Below are 23,168 nucleotides of genomic sequence, written 5' to 3'. Positions count from 1 at the left end.
TACAGAATAATGGGCCCATATTTTGCTCCATACATATTGAGCCCCATATAAGGCTACTTCCATAATGGGCCCCATATAATGCCCCATACAGTATATATTTCTCCATGTAACGAGCCCCATATATTGCTCCATACATAATGAATCCATATAATTCTCAAGTATATGATGGGCCCCATATGATGCTCTAGTATATGATAGTCCCATATGATTCTCCAGTATATAACGGCCCCATATGTTGCTCCATATATAATGGGCCCCATATAATGCTTCAAACATTAAAACAAAAAAATGAAATGGTACCTCTCCTCGCTAGCTGCTCTGCTCCGGACTCCTCAGCGTTGCTGTCTTCCGGCTCTCGTCACGGACTGTTCCGGCAGAGGGGGAACTGTAGTGACGTCATCCCGCCCTCTGACCTGAAACGTCTGAGTCAGAAGACGCCACACACAGCGCAGGAACGGGGAGAGGTAAGTATTGCAAGTATCGGTGCCCTGAGCAAGCAGGGGGACCCACTCACGGGCGCTGTCACAGGGTTCCCATAGCACATTGGTGTCCCGACGGCAAGTAGGCCCTACTGCCTCTCTAACACCGACCCTGTATGCAATCAATGTCTAAGTAGTGGGCTTTCATTTTAATTAGCTATTGAGTTTGTACCACACTCTGGACCCAAGGAGGAGGTCATTCTATATATCCTTGTGCCGTTAGCGCCCCCTAGTGGTATATCTTTTCTATACAGATATATATGTTAATGAGAAGCATCCGCACAAAATGTTGAAGCTGAAGCAGAATAGTTGACATGAACTTCTAGGACAGGAGTTGTGCATGTGTCAGATCTGCCAGTGGGAATAGGGGCCATGCCAAGTTTTTCTATGGGCCTTATGATATCTCTGTATACCACTTATGTCACTCTTGTATGGATGGGGTCTTTAGCTACGGTAAGAAAGGAGCCACTGGGCCACATGTAATATATGTATTAAACTGAACATGTATCATAAGATCTGAAATGTCACCTTCTAAATTACCGCCCTCCTCCGATCTCCATCTGTCAGTGGTGAACCTCGAATACAGCAAATTTTCCCTTTAATCTCCGACCAATCTGTAGGGTCAGCCCTGCAACTAACTCATCGTAATAGTTCGTGAAGTACAAATGAAATGTCTGAGTATGCAGTCGGCTTGTGATTTTTAAATTTTTTTTCCACTATTGGATTATTTATTTGCAGGATTCCCACACCGATGTAAATGAGTGCAGTCATCTTTGAGCAGAATTCAGATGGCATACACATGTTGGAAGAATGCAGGCCCCCGCTTTATTTTTTTTGCCTTCTTTTTTCCATATCTTGGTCCAGAAATGACTTAGCATTTACTTGGAAGCAAAAAAAGGTTGTATGTTTTTTATTCTTCTTTTGAAACCAAACTAAGGAAAATGAATGAGATGTTTGCCATATGCATGTCAATATCGTCTATCATTCTGTGTTGGCTCTACGAGTAATATGGTGCTCCGCGTTTCTTATATTTATCCTTTAATATGTGACTCAGTTTTGGTTTTGAAGAATTACCTGGCAGCAGCTCCTGTAGTTAGTAGACTTTGGATATACTTAGATGTGCGTACACGGAATGTATATGAAGTCTGAGCAAAAGTATCTTGATTGCGCTTAAAAAACCCAAAACAAAAATAAACCAAAAACAAAAACATTAAATATATATAAGGCTGTGTGCACACAATGAGCTTTTATTGCATTTTTATTTTGTGGCAATCACAGGATGAATAGACATGTTAATGATCTGCAAGTGATGAAAAAATGCCAACAACATTTTCAAAACATCTCGATTTATGCAGTATTGAGTAAGAGTGACACATGCCGAAATCCCCGCACTTACGACTCGGCTGCTATCAATGAGGTTATTAATGGTTGTCTGAAGAATTTTCTGACACTTTCTGACACTTTCTGACACTTGAGCAAATCATCAAGATCCGCTGCTGGCAGCTCCTTTGCAATTGCTGATCGGTGATGTCCCAGATGGGCTAGATGGGAGACAAGTCTACAAATACTACAGGTCATGGTAGTAACCATTAATAACCTTGTTGATAGCAGCCAAGGTGTAAATGCAGGCATTTCTGAGCATGGTGCTTATACGCAACACTAAATAAGTAGAGATGTTTTTAAAATTTTGTTTCCATTTTTAATAATTTGGATATCATTAACATGTCTAGCAATTTTTATAATTCCACGACCTTTTTCTTCTTGGAGTTCAAATTTTAGTGTGTATAATTTTTTTTTTAAATTAAAATCACATTTCTAAATTTTATATTTGGTATTTTTCCCTGAGATGTTATGATAAATGATATACAACCAACGGTAAAGCTGTAGGAGAAATCAGTGCAAATAGGGTCTTATCCGATTGACATTTATAATATGCACTCAGATTATACTAACCTGATACAAACTTTGATAAAGTGCGAAATATATTGTAGAAATATCAGCTGCAGCAGATCCATGGGACAGCAGGTGACCATATTAGAACCAAAGTTGAAAGAAATCTGTGGATATTATCCGCGCTGCTGAATAAGATGAAGGTCCAGATGTGTTGAAATAAAAGATGGTGGTTTATTCTACTCATTTCAAAGTGTAAGTTGCTTCATCATGAAATTACCACATTTATACATGTGGATAGTATCCACAGATTTCTTTCAACTTATGTTAAATGATATGCAAAGATACAGTGGGGAAAATAAGTATTTGATGCACTGCCAATTTTGCAAGTTTTCCCACCTACAAAGAATGGAGAGGTCTGTAATTTTTATTGTAGGTACACTTCAACTGTGAGAGACAGAATCTTAAAAAATAAAAACCAGAAATTCACATTGTATGATTTTTATATAATTAAATTGCATTTTATTGCATGAGATAAGCTTTTGATCACCTACCAACCAGGAAGAATTCTGCCTCTCACAGACCTGTTAGATTTTATTTAAGAAACCCTCCTACTCTGCACTCATTACCTGTATTAATAACACCTGTTTGAACTCATTACTGGTATAAAAGGCACCTGTCCACACAATCGATCACACTCCAGCCTCTCCACCATGGCCAAGACCAAAGAGCTGTCTAAAGACATCAGGGACAAAATTGTAGACCTGCACAATGCTGGGATGGGCTACAGGACAATAGGCAAGCAGCTTGGTGAGAAGTCAACTGTTAGAAAACGGAAGAAAAACAAGATGACTGACAATATGCCTTGGTCTGGGGCTCCACGCAAGATCTCACATCATTGAGTAAGGATGATTCAGAGAAAGATCAAAAATCAGCCCAGAACTACACAGGAGGACCTGATCAATGACCTGAAGAGAGCTGGGACCATGGTCTCAAACATTACGGTTAGTAACACACTACTCCGTCATGGATTAAAATCCTACAGGGCGCTCAAGGTCCCCCTGCTCACACCAGCAAAAGTACAGGCCCGTTTGAAGTTCTCCAGTGACCATCTGGATGATCCAGAACAGAAATGGGTAAAGGTCATGTGGTCAGATGAGACCAAAATAGACATTTTTGGTATCAACACCACTCACCGTGTTTGGAGGAAGAAGAAAGAGGAGTACAACCCAAGAACACCGTCCCAACCATGAAGCATGGTGGGGGAAACGTCTTACTTTGGTGGTTCTCTTCTGCCAAGGGGACAGGGCAAGTGCCCTGTATTGAATAGAGGATGGAAGGGCTCATGTATCGCAAAACTTTGGCCAACAACCTCCTTCCTTCAGTAACAACATTGAAGATGGGTTGTGGCTGGGTCTCCCAGCATAATAATAATCTTTAGGGTATGTTCACACGTTGCAGATTTGCCTACGGATCCGCAGCGGATTGGACGCTGCAGATTTGCAGCAGTTTTCCATCTGGTTTACCGTATCATGTAAACCTATGGAAAACAAAATCCGCAGTCCCCATGGTGTGGAAAATACCACGCGGAAACCCTGTGTTGTATTTTCTGCAGCATGTCAATTCTTTGTGCAGATGTTTTACACCTGTTCCATTATAGGAATCCGCAGGTGGAAAAACGCAGGTGAAATCCACACAAAAAACGCTAGAAATCCATGGGTAATCCACAGGTATTAGTGGAAAAATTTGCACAGAAATCCGCAACGTGTCCACATAGCCTTAATTTTTATTTTTATATAGCGCTAACCTATTCCGCAGCGCTTTACACACATTGTCATTGTTGTCCCTGATGGGGCTCACAATCTTAATTCCCTATCAGTATGTCTTTGGAATGTGGGAGGAAACCGGAGTACCCGGAGGAAACCCACACAAGCACGGGGAGAACATACAAACTCCTTGCAGATGTTGTCCAAGGCGGGATTTGAACCCAGGATTCCAAAGCTGCAAGGCTACAATGGTAACCACTGAGCCACCCTGCTGCGCAGCATAATAATAACACACAGCCAGAATAACTGAGAAGTGGCTCCGTAAGAAGCATTGCAAGGCCCCGGAATGGTCAACCCATCTCCAGACCTGAACCCAAAAGACAATGTTTGAAGGGATCTGAAACTCAATGTTTCCCAGTGACCATTCCAGAGCCTGAAAGATCTGGAGAAGATCTCTATGGAGGAGTGGGCTAAAACCCCTGGTGCAGCGTGTGCAAACCTGGTCAAGAACTACAGGGAAACGCCTGACCTCTGTAATTGCAAAGAAAGGTTTCTGTACCAAATATTACGTTCTGATTTTCTCATGTATCAAATACTTATTTCATGCAATAAAATTCAAACTCATTAGGTAAAAATCATACAATGTGATTTTTCTGGATTTTGTTTTTATTTTTAAGATCGTGTCTCATAGTTGAAGTGTACCTACAATAAAAATTACAAACCTCTCGATTCTTTGTAGGTGGGAAAATCAGCAGTGTAGCAAATATTTATTTTCCCCACTGTATTTTTGATAATATATATTATAAAAAAAATTAAAACATCAAATACTTATTTTCCCAACTGTATGCTCATGTTTCCTCTATTTTTAAACCACTTTTCCTTTCTTTTCCTCATCACTCATTATAAAATAGTGCTAAAATCCATCTTGCAGGATGGACTGCCAGCTCTCCGAGGTTTCAGAATACAACTGCCTCTTGAAATATAAGAAGAGGGGACAGAAAGAGAGAAGGAGGGAGGCGGTGTGTGATAGGCATAGAGGTGCTGCAGGATTTTAAAGGGAACCTGTCACCCCGTTTTTTTAGTAGGAGATAAAAATACCGTTTAATAGGGCCTGAGCTGTGCTTTACAATAGGGTATTTTTTGTCCCCTGATTCCCCACCTATGCTGCCGAAATACCTTACAAAAGTGTCCTTTCTCGCCTGTCAATCAGGCTGGTCAGGTCAGATGGGCGTGGTCACAGCGCTGTTTTTTCCCCCACATCTTGCTTAAGTTCACGTTGGTGGCGTAGTGCTTCTCGCATGCGCAAGTGCCGATTGCACTACGCAGCTGTAGAAAAAGAGCGTGCTCGCCGCTATTCAGCGGTTTCTCGGTGGGCGCGGCCATCTTCCTGAGGCCGCACGTGCACAGATGGAGTCTCCTGCTTCCCGGGGCTTCAGGAAAATGGCCGCGGGATGCCGCGCGTGCGCAGATGGACATCGCGGCGGCCATTTTCCTGAAGCCGAGTTCGAATCTCGGCTTCAGGAAAATGGCCACCGCGATGTCCATCTGCGCACGCGCGGCATCCCGCGGCCATTTTCCTGAACCCCCGGGAAGCAGGAGACTCCATCTGTGCACGTGCGGCCTCAGGAAGATGGCCGCGCCCACCGAGAAACCGCTGAATAGCGGCGAGCGCGCTCTTTTTCGACAGCTGCGCAGTGCGTTCGGCACTTGCGCATGCGAGAAGCACTACGCCACCAATGGGAACTTAAGCAAGATGTGGGGGAAAAACAGCGCTGTGACCACGCCCATCTGACCTGACCAGCCTGATTGACAGGCGAAAAAGGACACTTTTGTAAGGTATTTCGGCAGCATAGGTAGGGAATCAGGGGACAAAAGATACCCTATTGTAAAGCACAGCTCAGGCCCTATTTAACGGTATTTTTATCTCCTACTGAAAAAACGGGGTGACAGGTTCCCTTTAAGTGTTTTATCTGACTTCACAGCTACACTGCTTAGTATCTTATATAATGTCCTCCAGTATGCTGCACCTGAGGCTGTACTTCATAGAAACCAGAGTGCAGGAATCCCCCATGTCTCTGTGTTCCATGTATAGTAGACATTATAGCAGCTAATCTACACCAAATAGCGCAGAACCAACTGAAAATGAGTGCATCCAGGGTAAATTAGTGAAATGTGAGATATATGTCATATAATGGCCAAAAATAATGAATAGTAATCTGAAATGACCAATTAGGATACTAAGGATTATAATTATACTTCATTTTCCCCTTTTCTGATTGAGATTAATCAATAACTTCTTGATATTAGAAATCGTTAATAACATTTAATAAACTGTTGTGACCCACAAAGGAAATAATCCTGAAAGAATAAAAAACAAAAATCAATGAAATATTTGATTTCAGTTTTTTGCACTAAGAAGTAAATCCATAAAACATATGTTAGTTTTAAAGGAAGTCTTTTTCTAATATAATGTTCCATATTAAGAGGTGATGTAGCATTGCTCTTTTCATTAAAATCTGGCCTGCGGTGCCCACACTGGCACTACTCCATTGGGCTAAACTGACTTGTGAAATGTGTTCATGCTGTCCGGGGAGGAACTGGCAGCTTGCTGTCCCACAACTGGCATTCAGTGCTCAGAACCTGTTCTTATTTACAATGCTGATCCAGGCCAGTGGCATTGGAGCACTGCATGAAATCTTCTTATCAGACAGATACTGTCATATATGGAAGTAATTATTTCATGTTGAAAGAACTTTGTCAGTTTGTATAATTCAGAGTTCTCCTCTGGGAAGGGTGTAAGCCGAGAGAGTCCGCATTCCAGATGTATCATCTTATAAATATTTGTTTGGCTACATGTGAACAAGTATATCATTGTACTAAAGACAGTGAAATCTGTAACTCAGCCTTGCGGGTTCGTATCAACATTGTAACTAAAATCCTGGCATTATAAGGGCTTTAAAATAAATGTTTTATTTATTTACGACGTGTGTGCTCCTCATTACACCAGGGTCCATGTGTGTACGTGAGAGTAATGATTGATTCTAAACTAAAGCAAATTCTCTAGTAAATAGAAGTCCTTGAGTAGTTCGTTTTTTTGCTAATTCCATGATTAGATAGACTTTTATTTAAAGAAGACCTTTTACCAGTTTCAGCATGTAAACTGGACACATCATGGAATAGTGGTTGCAGAGCTGAGTGAATAGTCTGTTTCATTATTATTATTATTTTTTCTTCTAATTCCTCCTCTCATTCAGAGAGATATTAGCTTGAAAAGTTTAGGTGATAATTTATGACGGGCCCAAATGGGTGTTGCCAAAGATTCTTCTCTGGGGGCGTGTACTTCTTCCCCTGTATAAGGTTAACTAATCATTTGCAAGCAGCAACATACAGGGGAAAGAAGGACACCCCCCCACAATGGGTTAGAGCAGGCTTTCTTCTGTGTGAGACTTAATGTAATTAAACACCTTTCAGTTTTTATTTCATGGCAGCCAATTTGGCTGGAGGGGACAGTACAGCAGAGTGGAGCGTTGTCTCATTATAAACCGTTCCATCAGCACTTCTCACATTGCTGTCAGAACAGTTGTAGCACTCTTCTCCCCACGCTGACTGCCCTGATGTAAGGGAGACTGGCTGATGGTTACTTCCATGGTAGTGAGGTTTCATACTCTGTCCCTAAACACCCTATTCTACACCCCTGAGTGTTTGTTTTGAGGGGGTTTGCTGCTTACCCCCTTTTCGGGCCACAAGTGGTATGATGGTACAGGAACCTTAATTTCATGCTACTAATCAGGGATGCCAACAACAATTTTAAAAAGTTAAAAACGTCTTTTCTTGAATTCTTGAACCAGATCTTCAACATTTGATAAATGACATGCATTTCTTTGTACTTTTCTTCTGCATAAGGCAGAGGCTCATACTTTAGTTTCATAGAAAATGGCATAACAATGTTCAGGTGCAGTTCCAGATTGACAGAGTATTTATTCCAAGAGCTCCGTATCTCTGACCTCCCGCTGACCATATCATCCACTGCGGTGCAGCACCCCGTGCTCCTTCCTAGTCAGAATAGGATTCTTTTTAGACCTCCAGGACTGGATTGACACATTGCCTTGTAGCCCACTCCTTCTTGCTGCCTATTACACCTCCCTCCGCTCTGTTTATGCTACAGCAGGTACTCACTGTTGGTGAATGACCTTTCTTATTAGTATAAGAGTGACACAGGTCAATGTTAGTCACTGTGACTTCCTTTCCTTCTCTGCACTGCAGCCCCTTAGATGGTAATAGGCTTTGTCAGGTACCCTTTTCTCAGCACGTGACTTGGGGTTGCAGCTGAAAGGGTTAACCTATCTCATCTCATTCAGTCCAGCATTCAACCTCTGTCCTATGCTGTAATGGGAGCATATATCACACCCTGACACAGTCCACACACCCTGCTCATACACGCTGCCACCACTCACCAAACACGCGGGCGATGAGTCCCGGAAATATTACTACTACTGTCTGCAAATCATAAGGATCACACACTTTAAGGCTATGGATTCTTTAGAGCATACAACGTTCAGACTTATTAAAGTTTTAAGCTTTAATAGAAAATGTACAGTGCTTGCAAAAACAATTACAAAATAAAATGGAGAAAACTTAGTTATATCAAACTTTGCATTCTGATTCTCTGTCCCTGGGGGAGGGAGAAATATTGAATGGATCACATCAGCTTCCAGGCTGTCCCCACATGCGAACATCTTTCTTTGTGTGTAGGCCTAATTTATAGAGTCAACCTGGAGGTCGAATTTCTAGACTAGTCTCTCAAGTTAATATTATAATTACTGGTTTGTGACTAGACTATGGCCACTCCACCAATGAATATATTATTTTCTCTGAAACTCTTTGTGTAAAGTTTCTCATAGATAGATAGTGTCAGGCTGTAATTGGCATCTCTCTTCAAAAGAGCCAGAAGGTGTGAAACATTTCCCCTTCCTGGTTCTTAGCAAGACCCCTTGGTGAGATTGGAGGCAGGAGACTGCCTTCTCAGGATAACATATGCTTGACCCCCTGTGAGAACAGCAGTCTCAGAACAGATGATAATTCTGCTAGTCATACATTCATACATATTTCACTACAGGCTTCCACAACATTGTTCTAAACTTTAATCCTTCAATTCCTCAGTCACTACACTCCCCCCCCCCCCCCACTTGTGGCTTACTGATCAACAAGCAGTACTTCTTACCTCTTCAATAACTCCCTAACTAACCAGCAACTAGCTTCATGAAATGTCCATGTAACGCCTTCTCACCTGGGATGACACTAACTGTTTACACTGTCACATTTTTGCTTTTTTGTTGTTTTTTTCACATCACGGGCTGTATAAAAAAAAAAAACCTTACAATTTTTTATAGTGACCACTGAGGCTATTCTATTCTCTTCCTCCCACTTCTTTCAATAAATCAACATGTACAATAGCAGCAATAGACTAACTCTGAACCTATTTTATATTGAAGCATCTAATGAGCGTGTGCCAAGGTCACTGTGAATGGAGGGGGTCCAGGGTCAGCTGTTAAATCAAATATTGTGATAGGTGGATGCTGTGTTATCAGCTGTATATAGAGGTGTTACCTGTAATTGTAATCCTGCCTCTGCTGATAAGGAAACTGATGTAAACTGTTTCTAAAAGGATAGTAAGTATGAGGCTAAAAAAAAGCAAAAAAAAACAGTGACATCGCCCATTCTGATTGGTGGATCTCATGTTATCTGTTTATAGAGTTGTTACCGATCATTGTGATTGATAATGAGACTTCTGAAAAGTCTTCTGCAAAGAACACGAAACTTCAGTCTAACGTAGCTCCAAGTTTGTGTGGAAGTTGCAAAATATATTTATTGTATTTTGTTTAGTTAAGATTTTGATATTGAAAAAAACACTGCGGGGGAAAATTTTTTTTTACCCCAACCTGATTAAACAATAGGTATTTTTCCGATTAGGTCTGACATGGGCAGCACGGTGGCTCAGTGGTTAGCACTGTTGCTTTGCAGCACTGTGGTCTTTGGGTTCAAATCTCACCAAGGACAACATCTGCAAGGAGTTTGTATGTTCTCCCCGTGCTTGTGTGGGTTTCCTGCAGGTTCTCTGATTTACTCCAGACTCCAAAGACAAACTGATAGGGAATTTAGATTGTGAGCCCCAATGGGGAGAGTGATGTGGAATTAACGGCGCTATATAAGCAGAGCATAATAATAATCTTTATTTTTATATAGCGCTAACATATTCCGCAGCACTTTACAGCTTGCACACGTTATCGTCGCTGTCCCCGATGGGGCTCACAACCTAAATTCCCTATCAGTATGTCTTTGGAATGTGGGAGGAAACTGGAGTACCCGGAGGAAACCCATGAAAACATACAAACTCTGTGCAGATCTTGTCCTTGGTGGGGTTTGAACCCAGGACTCCAGCGCTGCAAGGCTGCAGTGCTAACCACTGTGCCACCGTGCCGCCCAAATAAGATAATACATAGCCTTTAGCCATTTTTATATTGAACTTGTGTTTTATATAAATGTGTAGCATTTCTCCAGTCCATGTTTTTATATTTTCCTCTGGTGGTGTACGTCCTGGCCTTGTCGGCTATTCTGGTGATTAGTGTGATAGGATTTCATGTTGAAACACTCTGTGATTTATGTATGCAGCTGTAAATGCTCCTCTTTTTTTATTATACGTGTGTTTTATAACTGTCTTGTGTCTAGTTTGGCTTTGTGTTTTATTATGATATAATCACTTGATCATTCTTTATTATTAGTCTCAGCCCAGGAGACTTCAAATTCTAATGCTTGCTTAATGCTCATCAGATAAAGCGCCATTTATGTCACCATACTATTTTTTTTTTCCCAGCGTTCCTGTAGTTATTAGTGTGTTGTTTGCCTTACAGGTGGCACCTTGGCAGTGACGGGCACGTATCTTCTGGTAACCTTTTCTCCGAATGCATCTCAAGATATTACAGGACCGAAAGTAGAACGGTATTTTATGAGCTGGCAGTTCTTGTTGTATTTGGTAAGTGTTGGATTTGGACACAAATGGGGTCGTGTCAGCTGAATAGGATTTTATTTCACTTTTGTTTGCTAGATTCCGAATATCTGCCATCATTGATGTAGTGACGTGAGGAGTGTATAGAGACTCGGACTGCACATTTTTACTGTAGCTCATAATAACTATTGGAGAGGCGTACACAACAAAATATTGAAAATCCTGAGTTTATAGCAAATTATGTGATACATTTCCAATTTCAATACTGTCTTGTCGGGAGAAATTTTAGAAATTTAGTGAACTTTTTGTTAAAACCATGTGGCCTATAGGTCACACATGATGATCCAGTTTTCTTCCAGAAATCATGTAGCCAATGGCAAAGGAAAGAATGAACTCTACACCTACTATGGTCAAACCAATGTACTTTTTAAAACTTTTAGCCCATTTAAATTATCCAATAATCAGGTGTGGAGACACGGGGGATCTGCTAGCCTAAACCGCATGGACCAGGGATCGTCTCACCTTACGCCCGCTTCTCCTTTTACCGTGGGCATAATACTACTGAGAAAAAACAGGGTGAGGGTAAATATAGCGTGGCAATACTTTATTAAACCATAAAACTGGCAAATAACACATAGAACAGTCCCAGCAAAATACCCAAGGTAGTGCAAAATGACAGTCTCACCCTTCCGCTGACTCGCCGGGATAAGAACAGCTGTGACTTGAGAGCTTCCAGGGTCGACTACTCCCACCTGTGGCACATACACAGAGAGGAGGTAACAACAATCTTTGGACTGTTAGCTTCCTTTCAGGTACAAAGCCAGGTGACCAGAGGGTCACAACCTGGCTTCTCCAAACATCTCCATGGAGCCAGGCGACCGGCTGGTCACAATCCTGACTTCCCCAAACGTATCCATGATTCAGTGATGGTCAGTAAGATAAAATCCTGTGTCATCACATTGGGTAATGCGTATTAGTAGGAACGCTCACTGGTGATATCTGGTCTGTCCAATCATGCCAGCAATTGCCCAATGTACAGGCAAAGCACTGTTCTTCATGATGATTTATAAAATGTCTTAAAATTGTTCTCACCCACAGTTCATCCAGTGTAAAGAGATGATGTGCTGCTGATAACATAATGCTCTGTGCGTAGAACGTTTGTTGGCGTCTCTAAATGGATCAGTAACTGAGCACCGATTGACTGGCATGTAGCCGATTGGCAGTCATTTAACGTCTTGGATCGGCCCGTGTAAAGGGGCTATGTGCACCGCTCTGGTTTATATGCACAAGTCCACTGCTTTTCTACACATAATTTTAACTCTAAGTATTTAAAGGGAATCTGTCACCAGGTTTTTGTTACTTCATCACTTACTGGTCTGCGTGCTGTGATTTATATAAAATCACTGTTTTCTCTGCTGCAGACCTACCAGTGCTCTGGATCTTGCACTCTTTATAACCTGCCCAAACCACTGATTGGCAGCTTTTTGCCTATGCAAAGTGAACAGAGAAATCTGCTAATCAGTGGTGGGATTTTGATTATACAGGGTGGGCCATTTATATGGATACACCTAAATAAAATGGGAATGGTTGGTGATATCAACTTCCTGTTTGTGGCATATTAGTATATGGGAGGGGGAAAACTTTTCAAGATGGGTGGTGACCATGGCTGCCGTTTTGAAGTCCAACTTAATGTTTTTCAAACTTGTAAATAACTCGTGAAAGAATTAAGTTACATTAAAACCAAGCACACCATTGTTTTTCTTGTGAAATTCTTAATAAGTTTGAGGTGTCACATGGCCCTCTTCCCATTGACAAAAATAAAGTTGGATCCAAAATGGCCGACTTCAAAATGGCTGCCATGGTCACCACCCATCTTGAAAAGTTTTCCCCCTCCCATATACTAATGTGCCACAAACAGGAAGTTGATATCACCAACCATACCAATTTTATTTAGGTGTATCCATATAGATGGCCCACACTGTACAGAGCTCATGAATATGGAGGACTCCACGGCTGCAGATTTACTCTTCATGTGTCGATAATCTCCTGCTGAGAAAACAGATTTTATCAAAATTAAAACAGCCCAGTAAGTGACACATCGCTGGAATCAAGGTCTCTGTCTCTACATTATATACAGCCCTGGTCCCAACATTCCCCGCTGTCTCAGTGTATGCCTAGATTTTGCTCCACTGATTTGCATCCTTTTGAGGTTTAGTATTGACAGGAGACATACTCCTTTCTAGGATCTCAGTTGAGGACTGTACATTATGAAAGCCCCCCAGTCTACACGCTTATCATGTTCACAGGACTCCATTGTCTGATGGAAGCCAAAGCAGTGTACTTTTGACTTCTGACTAGTCATTATACAGGTGTGTCTCACAAAATTAGAATATCATCAAAAAGTTAATTTGTTTCAATTCTTCAATACAAAAAGTGAAACTCCAATATTATATAGTCATTACAAACAGAGTGATCTATTTCAAGTGTTAATTTATGTTAATGTTGATAATTATGGCTTACAGCCAATGAAAACCCAAAAGTCATTATCTCAGTAAATTAGAATAATTAACAAAAAGCATCTGCAAAGGCTTCCTAAGCATTTAAAAAGGCCCCTTAGTCTGTTTCAGTAGGCTCCACAATCATGGGGAAAACTGCTGACCTGACAGATGTCCAGAAATCAGTCATTGACACACTCCACAAGGAGCGTAATCCACAAAAGGTAATTGCTAAAGAAGTTGGCTGTTCACAGAGTGCTGTATCCAAGCATATTAATGGAAAGTTGAGTGGAAGGAAACGGCCTTGAAAGTATTGTTAAGAAAAGGCCATTCAAAAATGTGGGGGAGATTCAGAAGGAGTGGACTGCTGCTGGAGTCATTGCTTCAAGAGCCACCACACAGACGTATCCAGGACATGGGCTACAAGTGTCGAATTCCTCGTGTCAAGCCACTCATGACCGATAGACAACGCCAGAAGCGTCTTACCTGGGCCAAGGAGAAAATGGACTGGACTGTTGCTCAGTGGTCCAAGGTGTTTTCAGATTAAAGTAAATTTTGCATTTGATTTGGAAATCAAGGTCCCAGAGTCTGGAGGAAGAGTGGAGAGGCCACAATCCAAGCTGCTCGAGGTCTAGTGTGAAGTCTCCACAATCGTGATGGTTTGGGGAGCCATGTCATCTGCTGGTGTAGGTCCACTGTGTTTTATCAAGACCAATGTCAGCACAGCCATCTACCAGTAAATTTTAGAGCACTTCCCTCTGCCGGCAAGCTCTTTGGAGATGGAAATTTCATTCTCCAGCAGGACTTGGCACCTGTCCACACTGCCAAAAGTACCGATACCTCAGCACAGTATCTCTGTGATTGATTGGCCAGCAAACTCACCTGACCTTAACACCATAAAGAATCTTTGGGGTATTGTCAAGAGGAAGATGAGAGACACCAGACCAACAATGCAGACGAGCTGAAGGCTGCTATCAAAGCAACCTGGGCTTCCATAACCCCTCAGCAGTGCCACAGGCTGATCGCCTCCATGCCACCCCGCATTGATGCAGTAATTGATGCCAAAGGAGCCCCGACCAAATATTGAGTGCATTTACTGAACATACATTTCAGGAGGCCAACATTTCAGATTTTAAAATCATTTTTCAAGCTGGTGTTATAAAGTATTCTAATTTACTGAGATAATGACTTTTGGGTTGTCATTGGCTGTAAGCCATAATCATCAACATAAACAGAAATAAACATAGATCACTCTGTTTGTAATGACGCTATATAATATGAGTTTCACTTTTTATATTGAAGAACTGAAATAAATTAACTTTTTGATGATATTCCAATTTTGTGAGAAGCACCTGTATATCAGTAGATTGCAAAAAAGCTCATAGTACCAGATGAAGCATAATCAGATGTGAAACAGCTGTAGCCCAGTCTGTATTCCCATATGACCTTGGAATAAAAAAAAGCACAAAATAATGTGCCAGTGGTGGAAATTTAATTTCCTCTCAAAATTTCTGATATTGAATACCTACACTAAAGAGAGGTCGTTACTATCATGAGTCTGGAAAGCCCCTTTTATTTTTCATGTAGTCTATACCTTTTATATAAATGGTATTTGAAGGTGGACACCCTTAGGCTATGTTCACACGTTGTGTTTTGTTCCGCAGACAAAACCTGCTCTCTTGGCAGTAAAGAAGCTGATTCCAAAAAGTAGGTTTTGCTGCTCTTTTTATTGCTCCGTTTTTGTTGTCTCTTGTACATGCTGATAAAGATTAGTGGCCCCAAAAAAAGCATGATTTAACTTCCTTAGGCTTTTGCACCAAAAACGCATAAAAAAACTGACGATTTTTTTTTTTTTTTACTGCGTTTTGCAATTACCCATTGGGTGAAAAAAAACACTGGAAAAACGCTGAAAAAAGTGACATGCTTCAGTTTTCAAAAACGCAGCAGTTTTCCACATCCATCAGGGGGAAAAAAAAACAATGTGTGTATGAGATTTCTGAAATCTCGTAGACTTTGTTGGTATCGTAAAACTCAGCTTAAAATTTACATAAAAAAAAATCAGCAAAAAAACCTTGCTGCAAAAATGCAACATGTGAACATAGCCTACACCCACGCCCCAAAAGTGCCACTACTTTGGACAGATTGCTACTAATCCGGCAACTGCAGGAATCCAGAATGGTTTCTCATAGTAAGTTCTACTGTATAAAAGTTTTCGCAGTTTATTATATTTTCCCCGTACAGGTTTAGAATTGCATCCCGAGAATATTACCACATTTTGCATCGCTAAGTAAGTTTCATTACTGTTCCGTGCACCGACAGCTGATTGACGTCAATTAGTGGCTGCGTCAGCTCATCTCGGGTAATTCCCGGCACTGCTCATAGTGATTTATCTTCGGATCGGCAGTCGCTCGCTTTTCCCATCTATCCTATTCAAATATTACTGCATATTCAGAAGGAAACTATAACTGAGGTACACCCCTGGCACTACAGTGTCACAGACATCCAATTAATGGAGTAAGTGGAGGATTTCGAGCATGCCACCGCTCTGCATGCTTTATAAATTCATTTTTAGAGCGACAATTAATGCCATCCGTAACTTAATGATGTGCGATATTCTAGAACCATCTGCTCGCTCTGTTTACTCCAACAGTGAAAATAAACAGCGCAATTTAAAATAAAGTTTCCCAGATATGTATGAGCTCATTATGAAACCTGTGATATATAGTTATGTTCTTCTGTTATTCCTCCTGGAAAAGTAAAAATTCAATTAAAGGGGTTATCCAGCCTTTCTAAAACTTTATGGAGAAACTTGTTTTCTTTCTCACTTTTCCTTGTTGCCCTTCTGTACCACTGTCTGGGTCCTTAGCAGGTCTCTGAGCTTCCTCTCCTTGTGGGAATGGACGTATGACTGATGTGGCCAATCATTGGCTGCAGTGCTGACCCAGCATGAGTGGTGATTAGCTGCAGTGGTCACATATGATTTGAATACGATGTGCCAAGACTGGCTGCAAAAACACATTTGAACAAGAACAAGATGTACAGAGACAATCACTGGCTACAGTAGTGACAAATTGGTCGCCCCTGCGGCCAGTGATTGGCTGCAGAGGTCGAATGTCTGGTTCTAGTGGAACAGGAAGCTTCGAGAATTGTGCACCGATATAGAGGAGGAATGTTGGATTGGAGGGTTAGTGTACAGTGGAATTAAGAAGAATCTTTCAATTTTTATTGTCACCCATAAGCTGTACAACTCTATTAAAAAATCTACTGAAATCTTTTTGGTGAAAAATAAAGAACAAAAATAGTGTGGTTGCATTAAATACGCTCACCCTTAAACTAATACTTTAATGAAGTACCCTTGCAATTTATTACAGCATTTAGTCTTTCGGGGTAGGAGTCTATCAGTATGCTTGTTGGAAAATTGACTGATATTTCGAACTGTTTGTAATTCACTCCACCTTGTCTAAAGCCTGAGTCCCAGCTGCTGAAAAGCATAATGCTGCTTCCACCATGGTTCACTGTGGGTGTGGTGTTTTTTTGATGATGCTTATTGTTGGCTTTGCACTAAACATACCTTTTGAAATTATTTTGAAAGTTTGATAAGATGTACTAAAATCAAGCCATGGGATAAATAAAGGCAGAAGTTCCAGCAACTTATGAGGTTGGATAATCCCTTACTAACAGCAAATTAGCCGTAATAAAATGAGGGGAATTATTAATTTTTTTTTTTAATTCCCAAACTGGCATTACTCATTTGATGTCAGAGCTGTCTCTCCTGGAGGTCACATGACATTGGCTTCAGTGGCCATGTGTCTTAATCAGCAGCCACTCATCATCTGTAGCCTTTCAATAGTGGACATCTGCTCTGATTGAATCTTAACGGGAACCAGTCACGTGAAAAAATTATATTAAACTGTAACTATGGGGTTAATTTGCAGGTTAATAGTGTTCTGAACCTGCCCGGCGCCTGCACTTAGACACCTGCTGATGGGAAGAAATTAACTTCCTCCAGATAGCGTTCCAGTTTCAGTCACAGGGGTGGCACCAGCGCGATGTCATTCACCGATCTGTGTATGGTGAGTGGTGGCTGTCACCGTGTCCCCAGCACTGACTGACAGCAGATCAGTAGTAGAGTCAGCTGTAAGTCAGTGCTGGGGTCATGGTTACAGCCGCCGCTCTCTATACACAGACTGATGACTAAACCCCCACCAGAGCAACCCCCTTGACTGAAACCCGAACACTGCCAGGAGGAATAAAGTTAATATCCTCCTGACCGCATGGGTCTAAGTGCAGGTGCCAGGAAGATTCAGAAGGCTGTTAACCTGCAAATTAACCCAATATCTGCAGGTTTCCTTTAAAAGGCTGTAGCTGATGAGCAGAATAGTGAAAGCTGCAGCTGATCGGCAGTCGCTGATTGGCTGCAGCTGATCGGCAGTCGCTGATTGGCTGCAGCAGTCACGTGATTTTCTGGAGACAGGGTGATGACAACAGTGGAGACACACTGGCACTGGAGGTATGTGTTTTTGTTTTTATTTTGTTAAGCAACAATGGACAACCCCTTTAAAACGCCTCCCAAATGGTCATACAGAGATGCAGCCAGAGTAATTCCATGTATATTGAAAGAGTAACTAAACTTTTTTTGGTTTTATTTATTTTTAAACATGTTTATTATTCATCCTTGGTAAATTTCAAAGATTCATAAATCTATGTAATCTATTCCCATTACTTTATTCGGCATCCTTCGTTAACACCATGCTGAAAGTTCTGATTTAAACTGCAGGTGTCTAGAAAAGATCCATTCTCCTGTCCGATCTTCTCTGCTCACTTCCCTCATGTTCGCACAGGATGTACCGTAAATAGTGGCCGTCTGATCATATTGGAGGAGAGCGAGAGCGGAGAAACACAGGAGTACGGATTTTGCTAGATCTTCAGTTCAAATCAGCTACAAAGATAGCATGAACTAAGCAGATAAACTAGCACTTTCAGCATAGTCTTAGGGTAAGTTCATGCTAGGTGTTTTTTTTTTTCTGCAGCAAAACCTGATCTCCTGTCTGGAAAGAATCTGCAGGGGAAAAAAAGCATTTTTTGTGTGTTTTTGCTGCCGGTTTTGCATGCTAGATTTGTCTCTTGTGCATGCTGATGAAAAATAGTCCTATTCTATAGAATCAGGTTTTGGCCCCCCATAAAAGTGTTTTTCATTACCACTCATTCATTTCAATGGGTGAAAAACGCTGAAAAAAGTGACATGCTCCATTGTGCCAAAAAAAACCCGGAAAGCACAAAATCCCGATGACAAAAAAAAAAGGTGTATGGAATCTGAAATCTTATAGACTTTGCTGGTACTGTAAAACGCAGCTGAAAATTTGCATTAAAAAACGCCTAATGTTAACTTAGCATGAAACATAGAAGAAAGCAAAATAATGTGGTGTAATGTATTATTCAGATTCATAACTTTACAAAAGTTTATCACTAATTTAAATAAAGTTTAGTTACTTTTTACCAGCGGTGCCTACGGCTGGAGACCTTTGCTTTGATGTCTATACGCCATATTGGGGCTTTTGGTCGGGGGCTGTGTTTGAGACCACACTTTAATGTTCTTGTCCTATTATCGGGTGGAATTCCATCCTCATCAATATCACATTACAATTTCATATTCTATCTAAGAGAAGAAGCAAGCATTGTGTTCTAGATAAGGGTGGTGAGAACGCCTCGGGCATTGAATGTAACATGGAGATTATGATGTTCTTCAGAGGATTAACATTTCTTTTCCTGCAGCTCACACGATAACGATTGTATTGTATTGCCAAAATATTAAATGAACACATGAATTTGAGTAATAAAATTATACTTCTCTTGAGTCCTTCAAATTATAATTCTCGGAGATAAAGCCATAAGTCTTTAAAAAAAAAAATTGTCGCACCTTGTCCGTGGGCCGTGTGTGATATTGCATTAACCTCATTCAGTTGAATAGAGTTGTACTGCAATACCACATCCAACCTATGTGCAGGGGTGGCGCTGTTTTTGGACAGAAGCAGTCATGTTTTCCTAATTCCTTACATTCCCTCTAAACTCTTTTTATTGAAGTCTCTGTATATGTACAAGACGTATATATGTCTTCGCTTAATAGAAAGAAGAGGGCGCTCAACTTTTCCTGTACCCACTAATCTTTCAGCGATGTAAATCCAATAACCGAAATCGATACTAAGAAGTGAAAGTATAAAATATTATTCAATAATATGAGCGCGCATGAACTAATGTTAAAAAGTGTTAAAAAAAAGAATAAAACACTCATAGGAGTTTTTTAGAGGAAGTCCTGAGGTATTGCTAGGAAGAGTATACCTCGTATGACACAGTTAGCTCCTCCACTCCTCGTAACTTGTGATGATTATCCGTGCAGTGGATCCAATTATGCAGGCGGGTTTTGTTCCCTGAGGAAGGAATACGTCTATTCCGAAACGCGTTGGAATTGGTCCATTGCGCTATCCATAGCCAGTCATATGTGCTATCACGTGACCGTGACGTCACGCAAGGTCCTGCACTGTCAGGAGACCGAGCGGCTATTCAATACAGCGCGCATCTACTCCACATTGCTGATCAGGAGTGACGGCTTTTGGTGAGTTCTGCCACTGGCCGGGGCAGCGCTTACTACCCGCACTCTCTCCGGGAACAAAACCCGCCTGCATAATTGGATCAGTGACAATATAAGTGTTGTGGAAAATGATGGCACTATATAAGTTAGCATAATAAATAAAATAATAAATAATTCTGACCTGTATGCACTAGGATCTTGTCAATGCACACGCGCAGTATGCTTTGCCCAACTGCGGGCAAAGCCGAAAAGCATTAGTGCGCATGCGCCGGCGCACTATGTCCCGGAAGTATTTCGCTGTGTTCTGGGACATAGTGCGCCGGCGCATGCGCACTAATGCTTTTCGGTTTTGCCCGCAGTTGGGCAAAGCATACTGCGTGTGTGCAAGGCAAAATTGCATTGCGCACGCGTGTACTACAGAGGAAACCGAATCAAATTCAAGACCATATTGCGGCCAGCGGGAAAGGAAGGGGTGCATGAAAGGAGAGAAAACACCGCCCATCGGACAGTAAACAGAGCCCGCCAAATTCAGGTGACAGGTTCCCTTTAAGGCCAAAATTTAAAAAAATGGCCTGAGAGGTCTATAACCTACAACTAGTTGTATAACTGCAGTCTGAGATGGCAGAATATAGTGTAGAGTTCTTAATCCTTGAAGACCAAGACATGGTTAAATGTCAACATGTGTAGTCAACACTGTTCAGCATATGTTTGCAGTTCTGTTCCCTCCACTGAAAGGATTATACCATACAAAATCCTATTTTGGATTCTACCACACCATTAGAAATTCATTAGATTATGACTTTGATTGTGTATCTATAAAGCAAGAACATTCTGACCTTTTGCGGCATGGAAAGTTCATGGAATGGATTACAACCGCTTTGACGCATGCCAGGCTGCTAAGAATTGAAATGAGGCGTCTTGAACCAATGATGGGGTTGGATTTCTTTATTAGTACTTTTATGCCTGGGTGGAACTTTTTAGTAAAAGCTACAAATCTGGTTACCATTCTGCGTTCTAGATTAGAAGTACTGTGGAAATTATGCCTGGATGTGTAGTCCAAAAGATGCAGCCCCGACTGGTTATATTTTATATCCATGAATATTCTTCAACCAGGACTTTGTGACAAATGGCGTGATCATCTATAGCCATCTGTTACCAGACGTTTCTCTTATTATGCTTTATTGCAAGCTGTATAATTGCTTATGTAAAATGGGCAGAAATGGATGCCAGTAACCTCATTTACCCAGGGAGTGCTTTGCTCTTCTGTCAGACGGCTAGTAATGCATCAGCCTATGCCATATTAATTATATTATGTACAATTATATATTAATTATATTATATACTTCAAATTTGTGAAGGATTACTGTATTTCCCAAATAGTAGATTATATTTCTACTATTTTGTACAAAGCTCATGGAGAAATAACTTGCACAGGCTTAGTTCATCTAGATGCTATGGGGCTTTATCATTAAAGGGAATCTGTCAGCAGGATTTTGCTATTTAATCTCAGAGCAGCAAAATATAGAGCAAGAGATTGTGATTCTAGGGATGTGCCACTTATTAGGCTGTGTGCTTTAGTTTCAACACAATCACTGTTTTATCAGCAGGAGATGAGCACTGCCTGACTAGGTCTCACGTGCAGGCAAGTCGGGTTAATCTCTGTAACCCCGCCCCCACCACTGATTGGCAGCTTGCACAGTGTACACAAGAAGCTGCCAGTCAGAGGTTTACACAGGGCTTAAAATACTGACCACTGCTACATCTACAACAGAGAAAGCAGATTGTAGGGTGTCGGCTTTTTTTTGGCATATGGTAGTGCTCACACAGGCTCGAGGTATCATTGTTTAAACTGGCAGATTTATTAAAGGTCATAAGTCTGCACCATAAACAAATGTGCTGCATTCCAGCATAAATCAGAAACAAAACAAAAATGGCCCATACAGCAATATGGCCCAGATGTTCAGATATCACAGGGCTTAGTCCGACTCTGATCAGGACTGACTAGCAAAACAGGACTTTCCACCTGTCCATACAGACCATCCTACAGTTAGGGCCAGAAATATTTGGACAGTGACACAATTTTCGCGAGTTGGGCTCTGCATGCCACCACATTGGATTTGAAATGAAACCTCTACAACAGAATTCAAGTGCAGATTGTAACGTTTAATTTGAAGGGTTGACCAAAAATATCTGATAGAAAATGTAGGAATTGTACACATTTCTTTACAAACACTCCACATTTTAGGAGGTCAAAAGTAATTGGACAAATAAACATAACCCAAACAAAATATTTTTATTTTCAATATTTTGTTGCAAATCCTTTGGAGGCAATCACTGCCTTAAGTCTGGAACCCATGGACATCACCAAATGCTGGGTTTCCTCCTTCTTAATGCTTTGCCAGGCCTTTGCAGCCGCAGCCTTCAGGTCTTGCTTGTTTGTGGGTCTTTCCGTCTTAAGTCTGGATTTGAGCAAGTGAAATGCATGCTCAATTGGGTTTAGATCTGGAGATTGACTTGGCCATTGCAGAATATTCCACTTTTTGGCACTCATGAACTCCTGGGTAGCTTTGGCTGTATGCTTGGGGTCATTGTCCATCTGTACTATGAAGCGCCGTCCAATCAACTTTGCAGCATTTGGCTGAATCTGGGCTGAAAGTATATCCCGGTACACTTCAGAATTCATCCGGCTACTCTTGTCTGCTCTTATGTCATCAATAAACACAAGTGACCCAGTGCCATTGAAAGCCATGCATGCCCATGCCATCACGTTGCCTCCACCATGTTTTACAGAGGATGTGGTGTGCCTTGGATCATGTGCCGTTCCCTTTCTTCTCCAAACTTTTTTCTTCCCATCATTCTGGTACAGGTTGATCTTTGTCTCATCTGTCCATAGAATACTTTTCCAGAACTGAGCTGGCTTCTTGAGGTGTTTTTCTGCAAATTTAACTC

General features: G+C 41.3%; 1 protein-coding gene across 2 annotated transcripts in view; it reads left to right on the top strand.

The window, feature by feature from the left end:
* NIPAL2 (NIPA like domain containing 2) overlaps positions 1–23,168 on the top strand; it is a 195,916-nt gene that overhangs the window by 114,944 nt on the left and 57,804 nt on the right. For both annotated transcript variants that reach the window (XM_069731639.1, XM_069731637.1), the window contains exon 5: positions 11,044–11,165. In XM_069731639.1, coding sequence (XP_069587740.1) covers positions 11,044–11,165 — 122 coding nt within the window. The remainder of the gene's footprint in view (positions 1–11,043; positions 11,166–23,168) is intronic.

Source organism: Ranitomeya imitator, chromosome 6 (assembly GCF_032444005.1).
Source record: "Ranitomeya imitator isolate aRanImi1 chromosome 6, aRanImi1.pri, whole genome shotgun sequence".
Classification (NCBI taxonomy): domain Eukaryota; kingdom Metazoa; phylum Chordata; class Amphibia; order Anura; family Dendrobatidae; genus Ranitomeya; species Ranitomeya imitator.
This window is presented reverse-complemented; position numbering and strand designations above follow the sequence as displayed.